Raw genomic sequence first — 22,359 nt, forward strand, 5'->3', positions numbered from 1 at the left:
AAGAGGAAGAGTCCATAAGGATGAACGGCAAAGTCGACGTCTGCGGAATTTGAACTCAGAACGTAAAGACAGACAAAATACCAATAAGCATTTCGCCTGGCGTGCTAACGCTTCTGCCAGCTCGCTGCCACCATGCGCAAAATACGAGAACAAACTGTTTTTAAATTTCCTAACTTTTGACATTCAGCTTTTTAAATCTTATATGTTGGACATACACATCGAAAGCAGTAATATTTTACAAAAGTTACCCAATGTAGCAAATATAAAACAATTTTCAAACATACTTTCGTGCTGTTTTCACCTTTACCTTTTATATAAGTCTTGATTTGTATGTATTCTTAACTCCTTCTCAACTATAAGGAGACTTACATAAGAATTGTAAAGGTAGGGTAATATTGTAATATGATATGACGAAAATTCCTACCACTATTAAGCTGTTATTGCCAGCACACACACACACACATACACACACATACTCACACACGCACACACATACACAAACACACACACACACCCAAACACACACACACATACAAAAATATCACAAAAAGCACACACACACAACTCTGTACACACACACACACACACTCACAAAAGAAAACATTGCAAAAACACTCACACACACGCACATCCACACATTCACATACACACACACACACACACACACGCATATACAGCTGGTTACTCCATACACATACACACAAATGGTGACACTCAAAAGACTACAACTAATCCAAAGAAAAATCCTAATTCTTTCTTCAGCAAGACAGTCTTCACAACATACACACTTATTAACACACAGCTGATCAGTTTCCAAACATACTGAAAGGACAGTCAACACAACGCACACACGCACACACACACACACACACACACACACACACACAGGTGGACATAAAACCCATTCAATAAATACTTTTTAGCCACTCCCTTGGCAGGAATACATAAAGATTTCTTTTAGACAATAGACACCTCTTCTCTCACTCTTTAACACTTTGAACTCTATACCAAACTATATTTAAAGAAGACTTCAACGAAAACTTCCAGACATGTTTTTTGTCTCCCAGACAGAAGATAAACTGTTTTTACTTCAAAGTTTTATAAATTTTTGGATTCGATGAAATACACTGAAACCGGTTATGTTTTCTTTATATAATTTTTAAAATCATTTTTATTAAATTCCCTCTTAAAGTGAAATGTCTTAAACTTGCTTCTGTGCTATTTTCACCTCTATCTTTTATATATGTGTGTGTGTGCATGTGTGGTATATGTGTGCGTGTGTGTGTTGACTGTAAAAGGAAGTAGTATTCAAAACAACACAATCAAAATTAATTGTATTTTTAGCTAGATACTTTGCATTGAACAAGAAACAATGAAAATTTTGCTATAATTCCTACTAGATTCAAAATACAGTAATCCTTTTTTATTGGTCAAATAATTTGTAATATGTGCTAAGATATATTGTTACTTACATAACAAGTACCCAGTGCATTGGTTATATATATAATTCGCATTTTTCATTCAATTTATATAATTTATTGTTACATTTAATTCGAATTTATTGATATAATTCATATTTCAATCACATATGTTTGAATTATTGAATCGAATGAAAACTTATTGAAATATTAGTTTTACTTCATTCAAACGTTGAAACAACAATAACAGTATTTGGTGATATTTGTTTTCATAATAGTTTGATGTACATTGCTAAATAGTCACCAGTTTCGTATGCTGAAAAATAAGATGAAATAATGTGAAACAAAACAAAATAGTAAATAAAGATAAATAAAAAATGCAAATAAATAAACTAATACTATATGATAAAGTAACCGTTAAGCGTAAATAACAAATGAGTTCTTATCAAAATATTAGTCACAGTTGTTATTTTATACAAATTCTTAGAAATATTTTAATGGTCTTATAGAAAAGATAAAGACCACTTCCACTTGTTTTTTTTTTACTTCGAAATTTAACTGTAATTAAATAAGACAATTTAACACACATTACCAACTAGAGTGAAACAAAACTTATCAAAATATTAGTAATCGACATTGTGACAGAGCGCTAAAATGCATTTCTCACATCACATATGTTTAAGAGTAGGGAGTAGTCTAAAGATTTGATAACTCAGCCTGGTTATCAAAATTGCATATATTTAAGAGTTCTTCATCTCCCGAAGGATTCCAACCAAGTACACAGAGACAAAACAAAATACTATTAGACATTAAGTTCAGCACTGATGACATTTCAAATAAAGATAGAAGAATATCAAAATTTGTTACAGAAGTCTATATGGATTATTTCATAAATAAAAGAAACAAGGTATCAGATTCATAAGATGAGAAATAAGATTACATAATACCATTTGTCTTTCTCGGTCGAAATGGAATCAACCAGATATCAGAACTAGATTATGCATTTAGCTCGCCAGAAGTTTACTTCTATTACGTCTGGGACTCATATCATGTTTATGTCTTTCCCTCTGTAACACTAGATTTGAACACTCCTTTTGCCACATACGAATTTCAAATTACAATTCAATTATAGTTTGGTTATGTGCGTAACCGATATTTTGTCCAAACAACAGCTGTTGTTCACGTGATAGTTCTTTAGTATGTCTGGAACTTCCCGTGAGCAAAGCCTGTAAATACAGTTAATAAAGGTGCCAATGTAGCAGAGTGTCGAGACATGCGAACCGGTATTACGTTCTCCACTCTCGTCGATTTTAGAATGTATTGGGTCAAAGTTCGAGTTACACTCTCTCTATATAGCTGTTCTAACGATGCATATTCAGTCGAGGATATCGAAAAGGAAGACAAGACATGGCACCTGTATATTTGTTTGATATGTCAAAACCAGCTTAAGCGTTAAACTTCAAACAGACATTTTCCTTGCAGGTCATATTATTCTATTTCCATCTTAGTGTTTCCATTAATTGTAAATACAAGAGCATCTTTTCATACTAATGCTTACGCAGCGTTGTGAAATTACTACACGAATTTTTGTGTTAACTTGGTTTTATAGGGAACAATACGCAACTTGTTGTTGGCACTCCGTCGGTTACGACGACGAGGGTTCCAGTTGATCCCATCAACGGAACAGCCTGCTCGTGAAATTAACGTGCAAGTGGCTGAGCACTCCACAGACACGTGTACCCTTAACGTAGTTCTCGGCGATATTCAGCGTGACAGTGTGACAAGGCTGACCCTTTGAATTACAGGCACAACATAAACAGGAAGTAAGAGTGAGAGAAAGTTGTGGTGAGAGAGTACAGCAGGGTTCACCACCATCCCCTGCCGGAGCCTCGTGGTGCTTTAGGTGTTTTCGCTCAATAAACACTCACAACGCCCGGTCTGGGAATCGAAACCGCGATCCTATGACCGCTACAATAAATATGTGAACATGGGAGAGGAATATGCTGAATGAAATCATAATTAACTGATCCTCCTGTATTTTCTTTTGTCCAAAGCCAGGAACTTTTCATCTCCTTTATTGCCTATGCGAACATGGATCGACTTCTCCAACACTTACTGACATATTTTTGACTAAAGCTGCAACATTTTAGGAAGTTTCCTCGCCTAATACATTCAAGAAGCGTAAGGGCCGACAATTTCATAAAAATGAGAAAATTCAACTTAGAGCAGACTTATTCTACGTTTGTTGCTTTTCCCTAGTGTGGATGGTCTCTCGCGTATTCGCCTGACGAATTCAATCAAGTGCAGTGAAAATACCCAAACTCAGCCGTTTAATTCCATTATTTGACATAAGCGCACTGATCCTTTACAGGTGTTAAAACTGAACATGGCCCGTATATATATATATATATATATATATATATATATATATATATATATATTTGTGTGTGTGTGTGTGTGTGTATGTGTGTGTGTGTATATGTGTGTGTGTGTGTGTGTGTGTGTTTCTGTGTGCGTGTCTGTGTGTGTGTAATTCAAAGTTAGCACAAGGCATGAGGATGCGGAAAAAACATCAACCTGTTTAGAAATAGGAGCTAAATTCTTAATTCAACCGCCGAAAGGCACGACATAACAGAAAAACAACAGTAGGCGAAGAAACGGATGATTTGAAAAAAATTGAAAAATAAAAAAAACCCTGTCTCTGATCTGGAAAACTGCTGGCAACTTTCCATATTTCTCCGAAAAATGGTCTTTCCCTTCAACGTAAACAAGTATTAAAACCTTTATCGTAACGAAGTTTTCCGACGCAAAGTATTCGTTTCATTGAAGTTACTATAATCAAATTTGTTCTATGTAAGGTTATTTAGTATAACTGTAAGCTACTTTAATATTGGGACTTACCTGTATTCCAGTTAGTAGCAGAGCTTTTTTTTGAATACAAAATCTTTGGAAAAGCAGACGACGAGTCATAAGAACACAAATTACTTTCTGATATGTATAACCAGCCAGTATCATGAAAGCAAGAATAGTGGATATGCGCAAAATAAAATTTTCTCGGTCTGTTAAAATATAAAGGGGGTTGGAAGAACTTATTACAATAATCAACATGAATTGTGTAATAATATTTTATCTTTTACTTGTTTCAAGCATTTGACTGCAGCCATGTTGGGGCACCGCCTTGAAAGGTTTTAGTTGAACAAATCGACCCCATGACTTTTTTAAAAGCTTGGTACTTATTCTATCGGTCTCCTTTGCCGAACAACTAAGTTACTGGGACGTAAACACACCAACACAAGTTGCCGAGTGGTGGCGAGAAACAAACATTCACACACACACACACACACACACACACACACACACACACACACACACACACACACACACACACACACACACACACACACACACAGATATACGACGAGCTTCTTGTAGTTTCCCTCTATAAAAACTACTCATCAGGCTTTAGTCGGTTCAAGGACTATAGTAGAAAACATCTGCCCAGGGTGCCACGGAGTGGGATTGAACCGGGAGCCATATGGTTGGGAAGTAACTGAAAACTAACTGCAGACCAATAGGAGAATCGTGGAGAAATCTATTCCATATATAAATGGATAAAAAAGATGCATGTTATGCATAGCTGAAAGATAACACATTCATTTTATACCCAACAATTCCACCATACTGCTTAATTCCAGATCCGAAACTTTTGAAAATGCAAGCATGTGGACAAGTTTCTTTTGTCGAACTGGAGGACATCACCCTCTGGATTGAGTAGTTATCTAACAGACTTTCTGTTATATCATTCTGTTATTATACCATTCAACACAAGTTAGATTAAATACGATTTATACAGATGAAGAGGACGAAGGTCTTGGTCTTCTTTTCTTTCTTCTCGTTCTACTTTTTGCATCAACCGTCTTCGCATTTTTCTTCCTGTTCTTTTTTCTCATGCTTTCTCATAGACCAGCGTCTTGGTATTCAAATAGATCTAACAGTATGTACTGGGTCAGAAGGATTGTTTAGAGAGACATGGCATATTATATAAGTCTGCCAAACTTTGGCATTTCTACAGCATGAAATTATTAATATCTCTTTTTTAAACTGTGTATATTAAATGATATTTATCTCTTACCGGATGGAGTACTTTTTTTTGTTGATAACAGTACAATAAACCACACACACACACACACACACACACACACACACACACACACACACACACACACACAAACACACACACACATTTCATGTTTAATACTTACGGCCAAACATTTAAACCAAACATAAGAGTAGAAACTCCTGGAGTTAGATCATTCCAAGGTGACGAAACAACTCTATTGACAGAAAACACGGATCCAAGGGTTGAGTTTTTTCCATTAAATATCATCGTGACTACAGCTATGTTATTTTTATAAATCACCAATTTCACCTGCAAATTAGAGATTAGTATGTCACTTTTCCATATTAAACGTTTGTTTAGCGATATCTAAAATAGTAACAATACACAGCCACAATTTAAAATAGTTTTCATCCTGAAATTACATTTTTGTGGTAAAATAATGATAACACAGAACAAGTACTATATAAACAAAGAATTATTTACGTTTCTTTTACTTATCTTAATATAAAATATATTACAGTCGGTAAATTTAATCAGCAATCTATGATTTATCAATTAACTTGGACATAGGCGCAGGCGTGGCTGTGTGATAAGTAGCTTACTTACCAACCACATGGTTCCGGGTTCAGTCCCACTGCGTGGCACCTTGGGCAAGTGTCTTCTACTATAGCCTCGGGCCGATCAAAGCCTTGTGAGTGGATTTGGTAGACGGAAACTGAAAGAAGCCCGTCGTATATATGTATATATATATGTTTGTGTGTCTTTGTTTGCCCCCCCCCCCCCAACATCGCTTGACAACCGATGGTGGTGTGTTTACGTCCCCATAACTTAGCGGTTCGGCAAAAGAGACTGATAGAATAAGTACTAGGCTTACAATGGCGACTAAAGGCGATGTTCCAGCATGACTACAGTCAAATGACTGAAACAAGTAAAAGAGTAAAGAGTATTGACATATCCATTTACGTACATGCAAGCAGGCACCCGTTTATATATATATATATATATATATATATATACACACACAGAGGTTAGGAGAGGCCCCCGGCGTTGCTCAGGAATGAAATTGTTCTTTATATATTGGAAGAAAAAAGCAAAATATGTTGTATAGAAATTTGTTATTCTAAATTCAATTTATTCTTCAATTGGGAAATTAATTCATGATACAAATAATAATAATAATAATAATAATAATAATAATAATAATAATAATAATAACAATAATAATAATAATAATAATAATAATAACAATAATAGTAATAATAATAATAAACGAAAATACAAAATTTACCACTTTTATGAAGAGAGATAAATTCTATCACATATGTTGAAGGAAATTACGTAAGAGCTTCTGGGTAAACAACCTTCTTTGTTTTCTGGTTTGGAGCATAGACAAATGTCTTTGCAAACTACCAGCCCTGGAGCAATCAACATAAAGTTGACCATGAGAAAAGAAAGGCCCAATTAAGTGCAAGCCAGTAGATTTCAAAGTCTGACCTTGAGCTTTATTAATAGACATTGCGAAGCAAATTCGCACTGGGAATTGTATTCGTTTGGACTCAAATGGCATGTCTGTTGGTTTGACTAGAATACTTAGAATGAAAACCTCTTCTCCAGAGGCACATCCATTGATGATGGTAGCTTCTGTCACATTAGGTGATAATGTCTTCACAACCAGCCTTGTCCTATTGCATAGTTTAGGAGGATCTAAATTTCTTAGAAGCATTATTGGGACTCCTACCTTCAGATAAAGTTTATGTGGAGGAGTTCCAGGTGGCTCAAGAAAATTAAAAAAACTCTGATGGGCAATGGACAGCTTGATTTTCATCAAGGACCAGAATCAACTGGTTTGTACTCCTTAATGACAGTTGGGATCTTATTAATTCATGCTTAATCATTGCTACTGTCTCGTTTTTTGGAGCAAGAATTGCCCTTTCACATAACCATTTATGTGAATTATAGTTATTAGTTAAGACTGGAAATATCCCACAATTCAGCTGGGGAATTCACCATGATAGCAATATGAGACAAATTGATATCATCATTCCCATCAAATGGTACTTTCCTATTTCCTAATTGGGGGAGCCGAGTTGAAAACTGTTCTGCACATTGGTCCTCATGTAATAACGCTCGCACGTTTGTACCGAAGGAGAATTTCTGTACTTTATTCCATAGATGTGAAGACTTAATGCATGCTTTTATTTCATCAGATCTTGTTCGTCTCAGAATGACTGATAATGTCTGTCTGAAGTCTCTTGATAAAACTAATGTAACTCCTCTCATAGATTTATTGTCGCCTCTTATGTCCTGTAAGGTCTTATCAAGAGTTTCTATTGCACCTCTATGTGTCATAGTGTATTCATCCCAAATGATCAGGTGGCATTGGCTCAATACTTCTGCTAAACCTGAACTTTTGCTTATGTTACAAATTGGACTGTAATTTGTGACCAGGTTTAACGGTAATTTAAAAGCAGAAGGAGCTGTTTATCCTCCCGGGAGAAAGATGGCAGCAATGCTCGACGAAGCTACAGCAACTGCAATTCTTTTTGTTGCCTTACCTTGGAGAGAAGTAATGTTGTTAGAAATGTTTTACCTCTGCCATCAGCAGCATCAAGAAAGAAAATCCCTCCGCTTTTTTCTCTGACTGACGAAATAATTTTATCACATGCACCGAGTTGTTCTGGAAGAAATTTAGGTTCATGTTCATTCACAAATGCAATCCAAGTCTGTAATGTCATAATTTGTTTCTCGTGCTATATTTTTTGAAGTTAAACCACTAATTTGATGGTTTGTTTTTGGCAGTCCAGAACCAGACTCTTGCAAATTATTGCTTCCCATGGCCAAAACTTGATACTCACTTTCAATCAGTGCTTGGTTAAAAATTGTTTCAGAGAACTGAATATTGATGTCTGGGTGTGCCTGTTGAACTGCATGCTTTAAGTCCTCAGCCATGTCCTCACGATGTTTCATCCAAAGCTGTAGGAGACTGCCAAGTTGACACATGTTCAGTATAATTGCAAAAAGGTTACGGAGTTTTCTTGGAGAATCTGATACTGGTACTTCAGTCAATGCAAGGTCCCAATGCTCATTATTTTTAAAAAAAACTTGTCGATAGCATGCTTTCCTATAAGTTTCGCACACATGACCATTTATCCTCCTCGAATCTTCGAATGATTTGGGACCACGTACTTCATGCAAAAGGAGCCGTAAGTAATTGCATTCTGCTTGGCTTGGAAGAACACTCTAAACTCTTGCAAGAACGTCAGCCCCACCTTTCTTCTAATGCTAGTTATTGTTTCTCCAGGGGTAATACTTGGGTAATTGTGGGTAAAGGAGTTTTTTTTGCATCTTCATCTACTTGACACAACTTAAAAAAGCAGTAAGGGTAGTTTCTTTTGTAGAAATTACTTGTTGGAAGGCTGTTTGTTTAGTAAAGATAACCGTGTGGCCATTCTCTAGATGGACATTCAGATGAATGATGGCTGGATGCCTCTCATGAATGGGAAAATTGAAGATGCGCCAAAAAGCCTCATTGGTACTGATGTATCTTCTTCTGCCATACTGTGCAACTTCGTCATTTTTATTTATCTGCTGACTTTTATTCTGCATAAGAGTTTATGTTGCAGCATCTAAACCTATCAAGTTATGTAATATGCATTGATGAACGGGCTCTATCCAAATCTATGCATGTGTCAAAATATTCCTACAGTTATATATTTAACTCACACCGGCAGTAGCCTTCCCACCATAGATAGGAATGTACCACTAAGTATTATAACTATTCTAATTCTATTACTAAATTTTTAGTCGGTCGAAAGGCTTCCAGAGGGATAGCATGTAACATCAATTGGTATATCCTTACTTCCCCTTTTTTCTCTTTCGTTTTCTTTTCTTTTTCTTTACTTTCCGCTCTGATGAAATTCCACTATTTAAGTTAGTATAATTAATTATTTACAATGATAATAATTAAGCCTGACAATACCATAAATAGCTGTCAGATGAGATATTGCCTCTTTATAATCAATAAATGATAATTGATGTTTATTAATTATCAATTTTATCTCCATTTTCTTACAAATATACATACGTGTGTATGTGTGGGTGTACGTACTTGTGTACTTAAGTTCTTGTAATTATTGAAATACATACCATCTGAAATGTACTTCATATGTAAGTAGATTATAAATACTATATTTTAAATTATCAGGAGGCAGGTGAGTGGTTTGAAGCAAATTGATGATGGGAAGCGACACAATATATTTTCTTAATTCTTGCATTCATGTGCTCGGACAGGGTGTTGGCAGGCTGCCATTTCCACTTTGACAGTAGGCTGCTGTATTGTGTAACCAACGACATCAATGTCTTGTACTGAATGCCATACGTGGACGGGTGGAATGTTGGCGCTTGTCAGAAACTCACTCATCGTTCAGTGGAGTATTAATCAGCATAGTGACAACAGTCTAACGTGGGAGTAACTGAATTTGGTGTTCGGTTGCAATCGAGACTGGATAATCAACGTGATGTAATTTATACGAGTGGAACCCTGCCCTTGTGTGGGACAGGCAGGCTTAGGGCTGTATATTTGGAATGTCAGCTGCCAGTGGTTTGAAGTTCATTAATTGAGCGTACCTCCGGTGAAAACGATAAGCTAGTTCATTTTTCTTGTTGTTGGCAAATGCGAGTTCCAGGTGAATGAAGGGGAGCTCTATATGCAGATAAATCGGGAAGGGGAGATAGAATTACTTAACAAAATCCCACTCCTTTGAAAACTATCCAATCTACCTGAATAACTTTCCTACCTACACTTCTCTATTCAATTTCATACTCCTTCCCTTACCCTGACACCCACCTCCAATACCAACCCAACTTCTTTGTCCCACTAACAACTACTTTTGACCACTTCCTCACCCTTTAGCTACCGAACCAGTCAACTCATCCCCCCAATTAATAACAAGCCCTTTTCGCTATCTCAACCTTTAACTCTATAGCCTTCATGCAAACTATCACAAAGGTCATCATTCACATACCACCAAAACCACCCTTCCCGCTTCCTCCCAGCTTCCACCTCTACTACTATCACTAGCTTCATTGTAAACCCTAATCCTGAAATCTATTTTCTCCTCCTACTACTCTCTGTCTAAACACCCCAACTCCCTTTCTTAACACACTTAGTTCTTCACAAAATTATTCCATCCTTAAACTCCATCCAGTCAACACCGCAAATTTAAAAATCTCCAATACAAAATTCTCCCCTGAAGACTGAGGCGGTGTTATCCGATAATGGATACAAGTAACTATCCTTATTACGGACCACCAAACCCCCAGAAACAGCTGTTTGACTCGGAAAACTCTAGCCATATTAACTATTGATATCATTTATATTCTGTAAGTCAGACTATTTTATATCCATATTATTATCTATTGTTATTATTACTAAGGCTGTTAGCTGGCAGAAGCATTAGCACGCCAGGTGAACTGCTTAGCGGTATTTCGTCTGTTTTACGTTCTGAGTTCAATTCCGCCGAGTTCGGTTTTGCCTTTCATCCTTTCGGGGTCGATAAATTAAGAACCAGTTGCGTACTGGGGTCGATATAATCGACCGGCTCCCTCCCCCAATATTTCGGGCCTTGTTCCCAGTATAGAAAAGAATATTCCGTGTAAATCGACCAGCCTAACTTGCTTGTCATTACATTTAATCATCTACCGGCTCAAGTTCAAATCTCTTGAGCACATCGAAGTGTATTCTATATAGAGAACACCTGTCTCTAACAAATAAACTATATATATGTGAGTGTGTGTGTATTAATCAAAATGTACAGTATCATATACCCATTACAGCCGATCTTACCAATCGCTTTCGCTCTAGGATTCAACGGAGTTTTAGGTAACAGTCCGATTATGTAACCTTGCGCTCATCAGAGGCAGCCGGTATTGAAAGAAATATGCTGACTGCTCTCTGTTGTTGAAGGTGAATAGACACATCGGGTTTGTGGTTGCTGTGCAAAAGGTGATGAAAAGAATCGAGCAGGGGATTGAGTTAAGAGTTATGTTTCTTAGTACCAAAAACATCGTCGTAGGGGATGATTTATTGCAAAGTTGGCAAGAGTTTTCCGGAAAATTTGTGTAAAATTATATATATGGGCAAATCAAAAAATAGAAACAGAGATAAAAGCAAAAACAACAAACGGACGTTCAAAGTGAATGCATTGGGTTGAGGCTCAGTTTAGATGGAAAAAAGAGGGAGTGTGACGTTTCGAGAATGACGCTTCATCAGAAAGAGGAAAGATCTGGAGTACGGGAAGAAAAATATATATATGTGTGTATGTATGTATGTATGTATGTATGTATGTATATTACAGCAGTATCAGTGCCATTCATTGTTTAGGTGCTACTCAGTCAACAACACCGACTGAATTGCACCGTTAGATCACTAAGTCGGAAAAGTTACCGCTTTAATTAAGTGTAATCAGAGTTGCCTCTCTTCGGTATTTCCCATTGATATCAGCTAAAGAGCTAGAAACGCTTTTGCAAATGCTACAGGCGGCAGCACTGGACTGATATGGTGTTTTTACACCTTTTTTACCATAAGAGAGAACTTTTTCTCCACGGTGATTGCAGTGAATTTACCTTTAGAAGTTGAAATTTGTCAAACATATTTTAACGAAGTTCGCTTATACCTAAACACTGTTTGACGCTGATACTGATCTAACTTTTACAAATCTGGCGGTCTAATGGCGCATCTCAGTCAATGTCGTTGTCTGAGTTTTAGTTAAAGCTATCACTTTAATTAAGTCTGTCCACAGTTGCCTCGCTTTGGTATTTCCCATTAATAAGAGCTAAAGAGCGAGAAATGCTTCTGGAAATCCGACAATGAGCAGCACTGGACAGATACGGTATTTTTTACACCTTTTTCTCCACGGTAATTGCAGTGAATTTATTTTAAGAAGTTGAAATATGTCACAAATATAATTTAACTAAGTTCACTTATACATATATATATCTTAAAGTATTTTCAGATGATGGTTGGATTAAAGTATATCTCATAAAAGCTCATATTCTATAATACAACCGAAAAGATTTGGATCGGATTATTTCAGAAGTCCTTTATTGGATAGTTGGGATAAATTACCCCTCAATCAGGTAAAGTATATATATATATATATATTTACTGAAAATTCCGATGTGACCCAGATGTCAACACTTACAGATTATCCTATTATCCGTAAGCTAAAGGGATTAGATTGTTTCTTGAACTTTTGAAACCATCCACGAGCTACGAACTTTTAAACCATCTACGAGCTACAATCGTGATACGATAAAGTAGTTGTAAGGACACAGGAAATGTGTCAAGGCTGACAGGAAGCGGTGATGCTTCCTAGGGCTAAATAGCAGTAGTACTATTCCCTTCATGGGACTGTCACATTAAGTTGACAGCATACAACTACTTTATATATATAAAATTATATGTAAAATTATATATGTGGGCAAATCGAAAAATAGAAACAGAGATAAAAACAAAAACAACGAAAGGACGTACAAAGTGAATGCATTGGGTTGACACTCAGTTTAGATGGAAAAAAGAGGGAGTGTGACGTTTCGAGCATGACGCTTCATCAGAAAGAGGAAAGATCTGGAGTGTGGGAAAAAAGAATCGTCCGAGAAAAACATGTTTGTGATTACATGACTGAAATGACCGGAAGTGGAGAGAGATAGAGAAAGTGGTTTTTGAAGGTAGGAGAGTGGGAAAATGGCCAGTGTGTATGTGTATGTGTGTGCATGTGTGTGTGTGTGTGTGTGTATGTGTCTGTGTGTGTGTGTGTGTGTGTGTGTGTGTGTGCGTGTGTTGTTTATATGCTTTTGACAGGTCTGTATACACTATCACCACCGAGTTCCATGCTCCCCACTACCTACCATAACTGGTTCTTTTTTGCCAATGTTCATTCCTATCTGCGCTCTAGAGGTGCGGACTTACAAATGTCCGAGATTAACATTAAAACACCAGTCTCACCATTCTCAAGAAGTTTCTTAAGATTACAAGCTCTGACACTTTCATCCGAGTAAAGAATAAAAAAAAAAAATATATATATATACTTTACCTGATTGAGGGGTAATTGATTCCAACTATCCAATAAAGGACTTCTGAAAAAATCTGATCCAAGTGTTTTGTAACAATTACGTATATATGCCGCGTTCGGTAGTATTATAGAATAAGTGGGCCAACAATTGCCTCCAGCTTTTATGAGATATACTTTAATCCAACCATCATCTGAAAATACTTTAATATAGGAGAGTATTGTAGTTCGCTTGAAGCATTGTGTATTGTTTGTAAAGAATAAAAAGTTTAAAATGGTACAACAATGCACTAGAAAACAATAAATGGATTATATACCTGTTGTAATTTGGTTATCTATAGTCCGAACAGGTATATAGTCCATTCTAAACTTTTTATTCTTTACATACTTTAATATATATATATATATATATATATATATATATATATATATATATATATATGTATGTATGTATAAGCGAACTTAATTAAAATACATTTGTGACATATTTCAACTTCTAAAAGCAAATTCACTGCAATTACCGTGGAGAAAAAAAAGTGTAAAAATACCGTATCTGTCCAGTGTTGCTCATTGTCGGATTTCCAGAAGCATTTCTCGCTCTTTAGCTCTCATTAATGAGAAATACCAAAGAGAGGTAACTGTGGACAGACTTAATTAAAGTGGTAGCCTTAACTAAAACTCAGACAACGACATTGACTGAAATGAGCCATTAGACCTCCAGGTTTGTAAAAGTTAGATCAGTATCAGCGCCAAACAGTGTTTAGGTATAAGCGAACTTCGTTAAAATATGTTTGTGACATATTTCAACTTCTAAAGGTAAATTCACTGCAGTCACCGTGGAGAAAAATTCTCTCTTATGGTAAAAAGGTGTAAAAACGCCATGTCAGTCCAGTGCTGCCATCTGTAGGATTTGTAAACGCGTTTCTAGCTCTTTAGCCGATATCAATGGGAAATACCGAAGAGAGGCAACTCTGGTCACACTTAATTAAAGCAGTAACTTTTTTGACTCAGTGATCTAATGGTGCAATTCAGTCGGTGTTGTTGACTGAGTAGGACCTAAACAATGCATGGCACTGATACTGCTGTAATATATATATAAGAGGGATGACCACTAAGTGGACATCTATTATGCTAGAAGAAGACCACCTATGATCTGACCACTAAGAAAAGTTTGTTCTCAAGTACATTCAGCAAACGCCAGAATGTAAGCGAGCAAGACAAATGTAAAGATACAAAATATAAAAATTAATCACAAACCCGATTTCATTGTTACCACTTACGTAATTGCTAACGTGAATGTTCGCAATTCATCAGTGAGATCGTCATAACGAAGACTTTTGAAATATAACCCCAAATGTAATTGGTAGAACTATATACATGTTCAATCTCATGCGGACGTTTCGTGTATAGTTCTGCAAATCATATTGCTATGATGATCACACTGATGAATGGCGGACATTCACGTAATTACGTTAGTGGTAACAATGAAACCGGGTTTGTGATCAATCTTTATATTTTGTATCTTTTCATTTGTCTTGCTTGCTTACGTTCTGGCGTTTGCTGAATTTTCTTGAGAACAATCTTTTCTTAGTGGTCAGACCATAGGTGGTCTTATGCAAGCATAATGGATGTCCACTTAGTGGTCACCCCTCTTATATGTATGTAATATAATTTTTCTGAATCTTCAGATTTTTCAATATGCTAGGCCACTGGTTTTAAATTGATATTAATCAAATTAATATTCAATTTTTCACCCTTATTATCTAAATTTAAACACACACACACACACACACACACACACACACACACACACACACACACACACACACACACACACACACACACATATATATATATACATACATACATACATACATACACACACACACACACACACACACATATAGGAGAGTATTGTAGTTCGCTTGAAGCATTGTGTATTGTTTGTGAAATATAACGTGTCTTGAATGGCACAACAATGCAGAGTGGAATATAATAACTGTTATAATTTAATTACACATAGTCTGATATAATAATATTCCGGAATATAAAAATTCCTTCTTCAGATATCGCTAGGAATTGATCGAGTCATTGCTATAATCGGTTTTCCAACAGGTACTGAATTTTTTTTCGGAAGCATCTCTGCATTGGTCTCACGAAGCTCCTTCCAGAATTCCTCACGAGAAGTGCGTGAGGGCGGCCATGTCTCAAGCTCGCGTGTGTTGGCACATCTGCAGCGCTGCTTATAAGTTATGTATTATACATGCAGTTTCATTTTTCCCTTTTTTAAAATTATATATGAGCATTTTATCAGAAATTAACATACACGCATCCAAATGTAGCTATATAATATATTTGTAGTGAATCTTGCAAGCATGAAGTGGATTCGATCCACCATAGCCAAATTTAAAATAGCAGTTCAATAGAACTCTTCTCACGGTGGAACAATTGTTTTCCAGTGACAGCAGTTTTACATTTGCCAGATTACCTTAGCTAGGCCGAAATAACGTCTTCATCACTTGACCCTTATAACCTCTTCAACTTCACCAAAAGCTAGAATAGAGATATCACAGTACCACCAACGAAGCCCATTATTCTCAACGATATGTCTATCCTTCTGGATAGTTATAAAAGCATAAACCCCAAGCAAAAAGATAGTTAGTCACTTCGGTGACAACTCAGTGAGAACGAAGTCTGGCTGACTAGCTAGAACCTTGGTCAGAAGGAGAAATAAAGTTTACTGTCAGCAACAGTGAGACAACGTCCCACAACCCTACAACTCTCACTAGCTCTAATTCTGTTCTCTTACAATATCATTATATCTCTCTCTGTAATTACTACTAAACGATGACGAGAACACAAGCACAAACTATGCAAGGAAAATCTACGTCTATCTTTACTTCGTATGCTTTAAGATTTTTATCATCTGCCCATCGAAGCAATGTAATATATTCAATGTAACTGTTAAATAAATATTTACTTAAAACTTCAAGCATTGTCCATCTTTCACATCTTACAACTTGCCGTTATAACAACAAATTTCTATCGTTACAACTGCTGACTCCGACATTTCATATTGTGTACCTAATCAATCTTACCCGTTACAATTGGTAACTATACTAATCAACACCTAACTGCAACAACTGGTGACCCTCGACTTCAATTAATCCCAACCGTTACATATTGATTGCCAACCTCCAGCCTGTTGTTAATTTGGGGCCCTAGTCTGTCTATGAGGATAGCTTCCCTAATTCTTCGATTACTCAAATTTCTGTCATTGGCCTCAATTGTGACTGTTATGATTTTGTCGGTGTTTCGGCATCTGTCTAGATGTTTTCTGAAGGAGGCTCTCGTATTCAGATGTTTTTTGATGCAAATGTGTAACGGTCTTGTTGTGCTAACCACATAGAACTTGTTGCATTTGTTACATTGTATTTTATACACAACATTTACCCGTTGGCATAAATCTGTTTCATAGATGGGGCAGTTAGCTAGTGTGCATTGATTGCTGTCCCTTGCTCGTTTCTTTGCTAGATGTCTTTTCAGAGAGGGGAAGGAGTAGGCTAGTTGTTTGTCTAGTCCTTCTCTTCTTATGTCTCTTCTGATGGCTGTAGTTATCCTCTTGCTAAAATGGGGTATTTTAAGGAAGCATGTGTTGCTGAGTTTTCTGTGTGTTCGGCGTGTTGGTCGTCTTGGATACTTAGGCCGATTTACAATGGATATAGGGTAGCCGTTGGTTTTCAATGCCCCTAGGAAGCGTGTGGTGTGGGTCACCTTGTCCTCTATCCTGCTACACTTGCTCTGGATGCGTGTAAGTTCGTTTCTGGCGTGTCCTATTTTGGCACCGAGTGGAAGGGCTGAATTGTTGTGAACAAGCATATCTCTACTGGCTGCTTTCCTGTAAAACTCGGTGTGGATCTCTCCTTCTTCCGTTATTTTCAGTTGAAAGTCTCGACGTTCCACATGGTTCATATAGGTGATGGCTAGTAGGCCCGAGAGAATAGATCCCATGGGGAGACCTGTTGTCTGTTTGTATATGTGATCATAGAAAGAAAAGTAGGTGTTGTCCACGATAATGGATAATTATTGATGTATATCAGCTGCGGCGAGTCCGAAGCAGTGGATGTCGGACTCTACTATGTAGTCAGTCAATAGGCTGACCGCTGAGTGTGCTGGTACCGTTGTGTACAGTTGGTCTGGGGGCAGTTGGCGCACTCTTTTGATGACTTCATAGGAGTTCTTGACGTGTCCAGGAAAGGTGGAGAGTATGGGTTTCAGGATGTGGAACAGGAGCCAGGATATTTTATATAGAGGTCCACTCACTCTATCCTCGTGTATTCTAATGACGTGATACAATCTGGGTAATCTACTGTTCTTTGTGATGAAGTTGTTCGTGTACTTGCTATGTATTTGTCTCCGTCTACAAATGTCAGTTCATGCAGTGTTAATTCGATCCTCAGGGGAACAAGAACACATAGCCATACACACATCCATACACACACACCAGCCATACGTACAGACTCACAAACATACGTAACCACACACACATGCACAGGCACACATACCGCATACACACGCACACATACACACACACAGTTTTGCATAGGCACATGCACACACACACACACACAAACATACATACACACATTCATATTCTTTATTGCCCACAAGGGGCTAAACATAGAGGGGACAAACAAGAACAGACAAACGGATTAAGTCGATTACATCGACCCCAGTGCGTAACTGGTGCTTTATTTATCGACCCCGAAAGGATAAAAGACAAAGTCGACCTCGGCGGAAATTGAACTCAGAACGTAAAGACAGACGAAATACCACTAAGCATTTTGCCCGGCGTGCTAACGTTTCTTATTTCTTTATTGCTCACAAGGGACTAAACATAGAGGGGACAAACAAGGACAGACAAAGGGATTAAGTTAATTTATCGACCCCGAAAGGATAAAAGACAAAGTCGACCTCGGCGAAATTTGAACTCAGAACGTAACGGCAGACGAAATACGCTAAACATTTCGCCCGGCGTGCTAACGTTTCTGCCAGCTCGCCGCCTTTAGATACAAAAATACTACGAGAATGCATAAAATGAAGTATGAACAGAATGATAAAGCTAAAAAAAAAAAAAAAGTCCTGACTCATGGTAAGACTGAAAGTTATTTGGAAAAAAATGTGCTTTGTCACTTGTGACAAGCGGTTGAGAAGGAACAAGGAGTGATATAAAAAAACGCAATAAGCAAACACAATGCAACTGAATGCACCAAACAATGGCAAGTATAATCATGGGCTGCCAGCTGTACAAGCGTACAACCTCGTACATTATTTCCAGGTACACACACCCAAAGCAAAACAATCAGGCACTCCAATCCAAACAATAAAATCCAGTTTTTAAGGTTGAAGATAATACAATATAGAAATCAAAAGAAATTGAAACAGAAATGAATGTTAGCCGCTTTCTCCGGTGTTTGCAGGTTTTATTTGATACAAAATAGTGGAAAATATTACAGACTGAAAAGTAGGTTAAAATATAATTTGCAAATTTGGGGACTCATGCTACTTTTTTCTCTCCATCTACAATTCACTGGCATAGTCACGGTACATATTAAGAAAATATTATTGCATCGTTTCTTTGTGAAGAGTACGCAACTACATACGTCGAGGTTGCTATAAATACTAGGCGATCAGCCTTATCGAAGATCTCTCCTATCGAATGTATGTACACAACATAAGAAAAACTGTACCATAAAGACTGGCCTTCTGCTTCAAGGCCGTAAAATACTTTATTACCTATCAACTATTGATACTCTACAACCCTCTGCCGAGACGCACAATGGAACGTTGTACCTATATCTGGAAAGGTGTTGTCGCTACACACGATAGACAACCTAAAAAAGTCACTTAGTCAGAAGCTTCTAGTCATTATATCTTCTTTCCTACGGTTACTGCAGTGACTTTTCCACGAAGCTGGTTTATATTGTATCACATCGCGTCTCCATCTCTTGTCGTCTGTATTGTACCTTCACCCAGGCACCGCACTAACCACTCAACCAGGTTTTACTCCCCAGAACCTTAGACCCCTTGAGTTTTTTTCCTACTCACGATTTCCATACAACCGTTGACTTGAAGCTATTCAACAGTTAAGTTTACTGCGAAGCGAAAGGCATATCTCTAAGGTCAACTTACAATGACATTATTTACTATGTAGCCTGTTGAGATTAAGCCAATGAAATATAGACTTCTGCGGGGCAAAGTAAATGTGATAAATGAAGTGAAAAGTTTCAATCAAGAATCAAATATGTTAGGCAAATATGGTTCACTAGAAGTTTACATGCACAGGCATTTATCAAATTTACCTAATAGATTATCTTATGAAACCTAGCAACTGAGATAATTATATAGTTAAGAAGAACAATTAAATATTAAAAAAAAAAAAAAAAAAACAGATGCGAGTATATTTTATATTCAAAAGTATTACTTACAGCTTGTATCCATATAAGATGGTGTAGGTGTGTTGACGACTGAACTTCGAATAGTGAACGTAGCATCCCACAAACCATAACGGTGGCAAGTTTTATTACTGGCAACATAAACAAAATTACCGCATTCTGGTAATCTACATTTTCCTGCACAATCCAAAGAACTTCTGGCAGGTTTAGGAGACAAATTCAAACCGGCGAGCGACTGAAATCTATAACCTTTAAACCGTCGAAATTGAAGACTTTTAAAAGCTTGATCATTCTTGATACTTGAAAACAATAAAACAAAAATTCCAACCACAGCTCCTCTACTCATTATGCAAGTCGTGTTTGCTTCTAAATTCCTTCGAGAAAAAGAAAAGAAAAATTGGATTGTTAAAGATTTTGAATCAACAAAATAGATAAATAACAAAGGTTATAAATCATCAGACTGGAACTAAGTACTGGATTTGTTAGTGTTATCGGTTATATTTATAAATATGGGCAGATGTCAGGAGCTATACTGTAGTGGAAGAAATTTCGAAGGTTAACAGTTATAGGAGTCGATGCTTAAACAAAGAGTCTAGTACGAGATTTGGTGATGAGACAAAGGTAGAAAAATAGCTACTTTGCAGGCTCTTTGGTATAAAGCCATCTTGTTCGAACGAACAGGGGCAATTGCAGAGGCAGTGAAAATGTAGGAAGAAGAAACTGCAGATCTATGAGCTACTATTTGAAGCGTATTTGTGAACGAACTATTTCTACAAAGCAAGTGACATGGTTTAGGATTGGTTCAGATATATTAGATGTACACAAGTGTTTTATTAGAACCAGCATCTGATTAGGCATTATGTATTTTATGGAACTGAATAAAAAATCTTTATCTTTGAGATGCTGTTTTAGCAATGTTGTACATGTAAGGTGATCTTGAGCAATCATCAGAGATTGCAAAGTGTAGCATTTGTAGTAACTCTAACTTTCATAATTTTAAATTTATGCTGGGTGTAGAGCACTCCAGCTACTTTGATAAATGTAGTGGTTGTTTAATTATACTGTTGAAGAAAACGTATTTGTTACTGAAGTATGTTTTCGTGATTTATTAGTATGGAAAAGGAACAGGTCTTGTGAGAGACGATTTGGTCTTGGATGCGTGTGGATGTCGTCTGTATGCAAAAGATTACGGATGAGCAGAGATTTACAGCATCTGGATAAGATGTATGCAACTAAATATAATAATCAGTAGAAAGTATGTGAGAGAGATAAGAGATAAATTTATGCTACCTGAAAATTTCACAGAATATGAGTGGGACAGAAACACAGCGCATTCTGCGATGGAAAGGTATGACTGAAAATGTCCAATTTGAGATGTGAGAGACAGGCAGAGACAATAGGCAGACAACCCGGGTGGGTATTCATATATCAGATGCTTACGAAGGTTTTCTAAATTTCGAAGTCTTTTGGCCATATGTATGTGCGTGTGCATGTGAATATATGTATATGCATAATACGCATGCGTGTGTGTGTGTGTGTGTGTATGTGTGTGTGTGTGTGTGTGTGTGTGTGTGTGTTCACACATATGTATATCAAATAAATCTTATATGTATGTAAATATGTGTATGTGCGAGCGTACAAATGTATGTGAATGAGTGCATGTATGCATGCGTTTATGTGTATGGAAAAGAAAATTATTTTGTTACAGTATTCCACAATTATTAGCGTTTATGTTTTGCGATATGCAAGAACAATAACGAATTTTTTTTTCAGTTTCAAAAGAGGAATCTTACTGTCGGCGGGGAGAAGAACATAAAAAAAACCCTCAACGTACCTGAAATTGAAAGCTATAACAAATATAACAAATATTTCAAACAGTATCGCTTAAGAATTTGAACAAGTTGATCCTCTAGCACAGAATTCACTGGTGAAATGCGCATTGATATATAGATATTTGTATAGACACATCTCTCTGATGTCGTAATGTATGACATATGTTATCGATGATATAGGAAGATGCAGATGCACAGAGAAACGAAATCAATATCTATGATTCACTTGATTAATTGGTGCGCCTCTCTTCATATATATATATGCATATAATGGTGCTTTCATACCGATGGGCTTGGTAAAAATTGTTAATTGTTAATTGATTTATTAATTAATAAATTGATAATCCTTTACCCTTTTAATTTGTAATAATTATATATATATATATATATATATATATATATATATATATATATATATAATCTTATTTATGTAATAAGATGTTCGGGCTGCCACGAGAACTACAT

The 22,359-nt window shown here is 36.7% G+C and overlaps 1 protein-coding gene across 1 annotated transcript; it reads right to left on the reverse strand.

Annotated features, from left to right (window-relative positions):
* Window positions 1–1,379: 1,379 nt before the first annotated feature.
* On the reverse strand, window positions 1,380–22,033 carry LOC106884519 (uncharacterized). The gene is made up of 6 exons (XM_014935942.3): window positions 21,897–22,033; window positions 20,096–20,436; window positions 13,632–13,810; window positions 5,681–5,847; window positions 4,320–4,477; window positions 1,380–1,734 (listed from the first exon to the last, which is right to left on the reverse strand). Exons 2-6 carry the CDS (start codon window positions 20,406–20,408, stop codon window positions 1,688–1,690), a joined length of 864 nt encoding a protein of 287 aa, XP_014791428.1. The 5' UTR covers window positions 20,409–20,436; window positions 21,897–22,033; the 3' UTR covers window positions 1,380–1,687.
* Between the last annotated feature and the right edge of the window lie 326 nt (window positions 22,034–22,359).

Source organism: Octopus bimaculoides, chromosome 7, assembly GCF_046866305.1.
Source record: "Octopus bimaculoides isolate indiv1 chromosome 7, ASM4686630v1, whole genome shotgun sequence".
Taxonomy (NCBI): Eukaryota; Metazoa; Mollusca; class Cephalopoda; order Octopoda; family Octopodidae; genus Octopus; species Octopus bimaculoides.

What these genes read in the sequence shown, in the direction of transcription:
- LOC106884519 (XM_014935942.3), bottom strand. Translation starts at nt 20,408, where the DNA reads ATGAGTAGAGGAGCTGTGGTTGGAATTTTTGTTTTATTGTTTTCAAGT. An exon ending in ATCAATTACCCCTCAATCAG is followed by an intron (nt 5,848 to 13,631) that starts GTAAAGTATATA and finishes TCTAATTTGCAG; the next exon opens with GTGAAATTGGTGATTTATAA. An exon ending in TGCTACTAACTGGAATACAG is followed by an intron (nt 1,735 to 4,319) that starts GTAAGTCCCAAT and finishes CTTATTTTTCAG; the next exon opens with CATACGAAACTGGTGACTAT.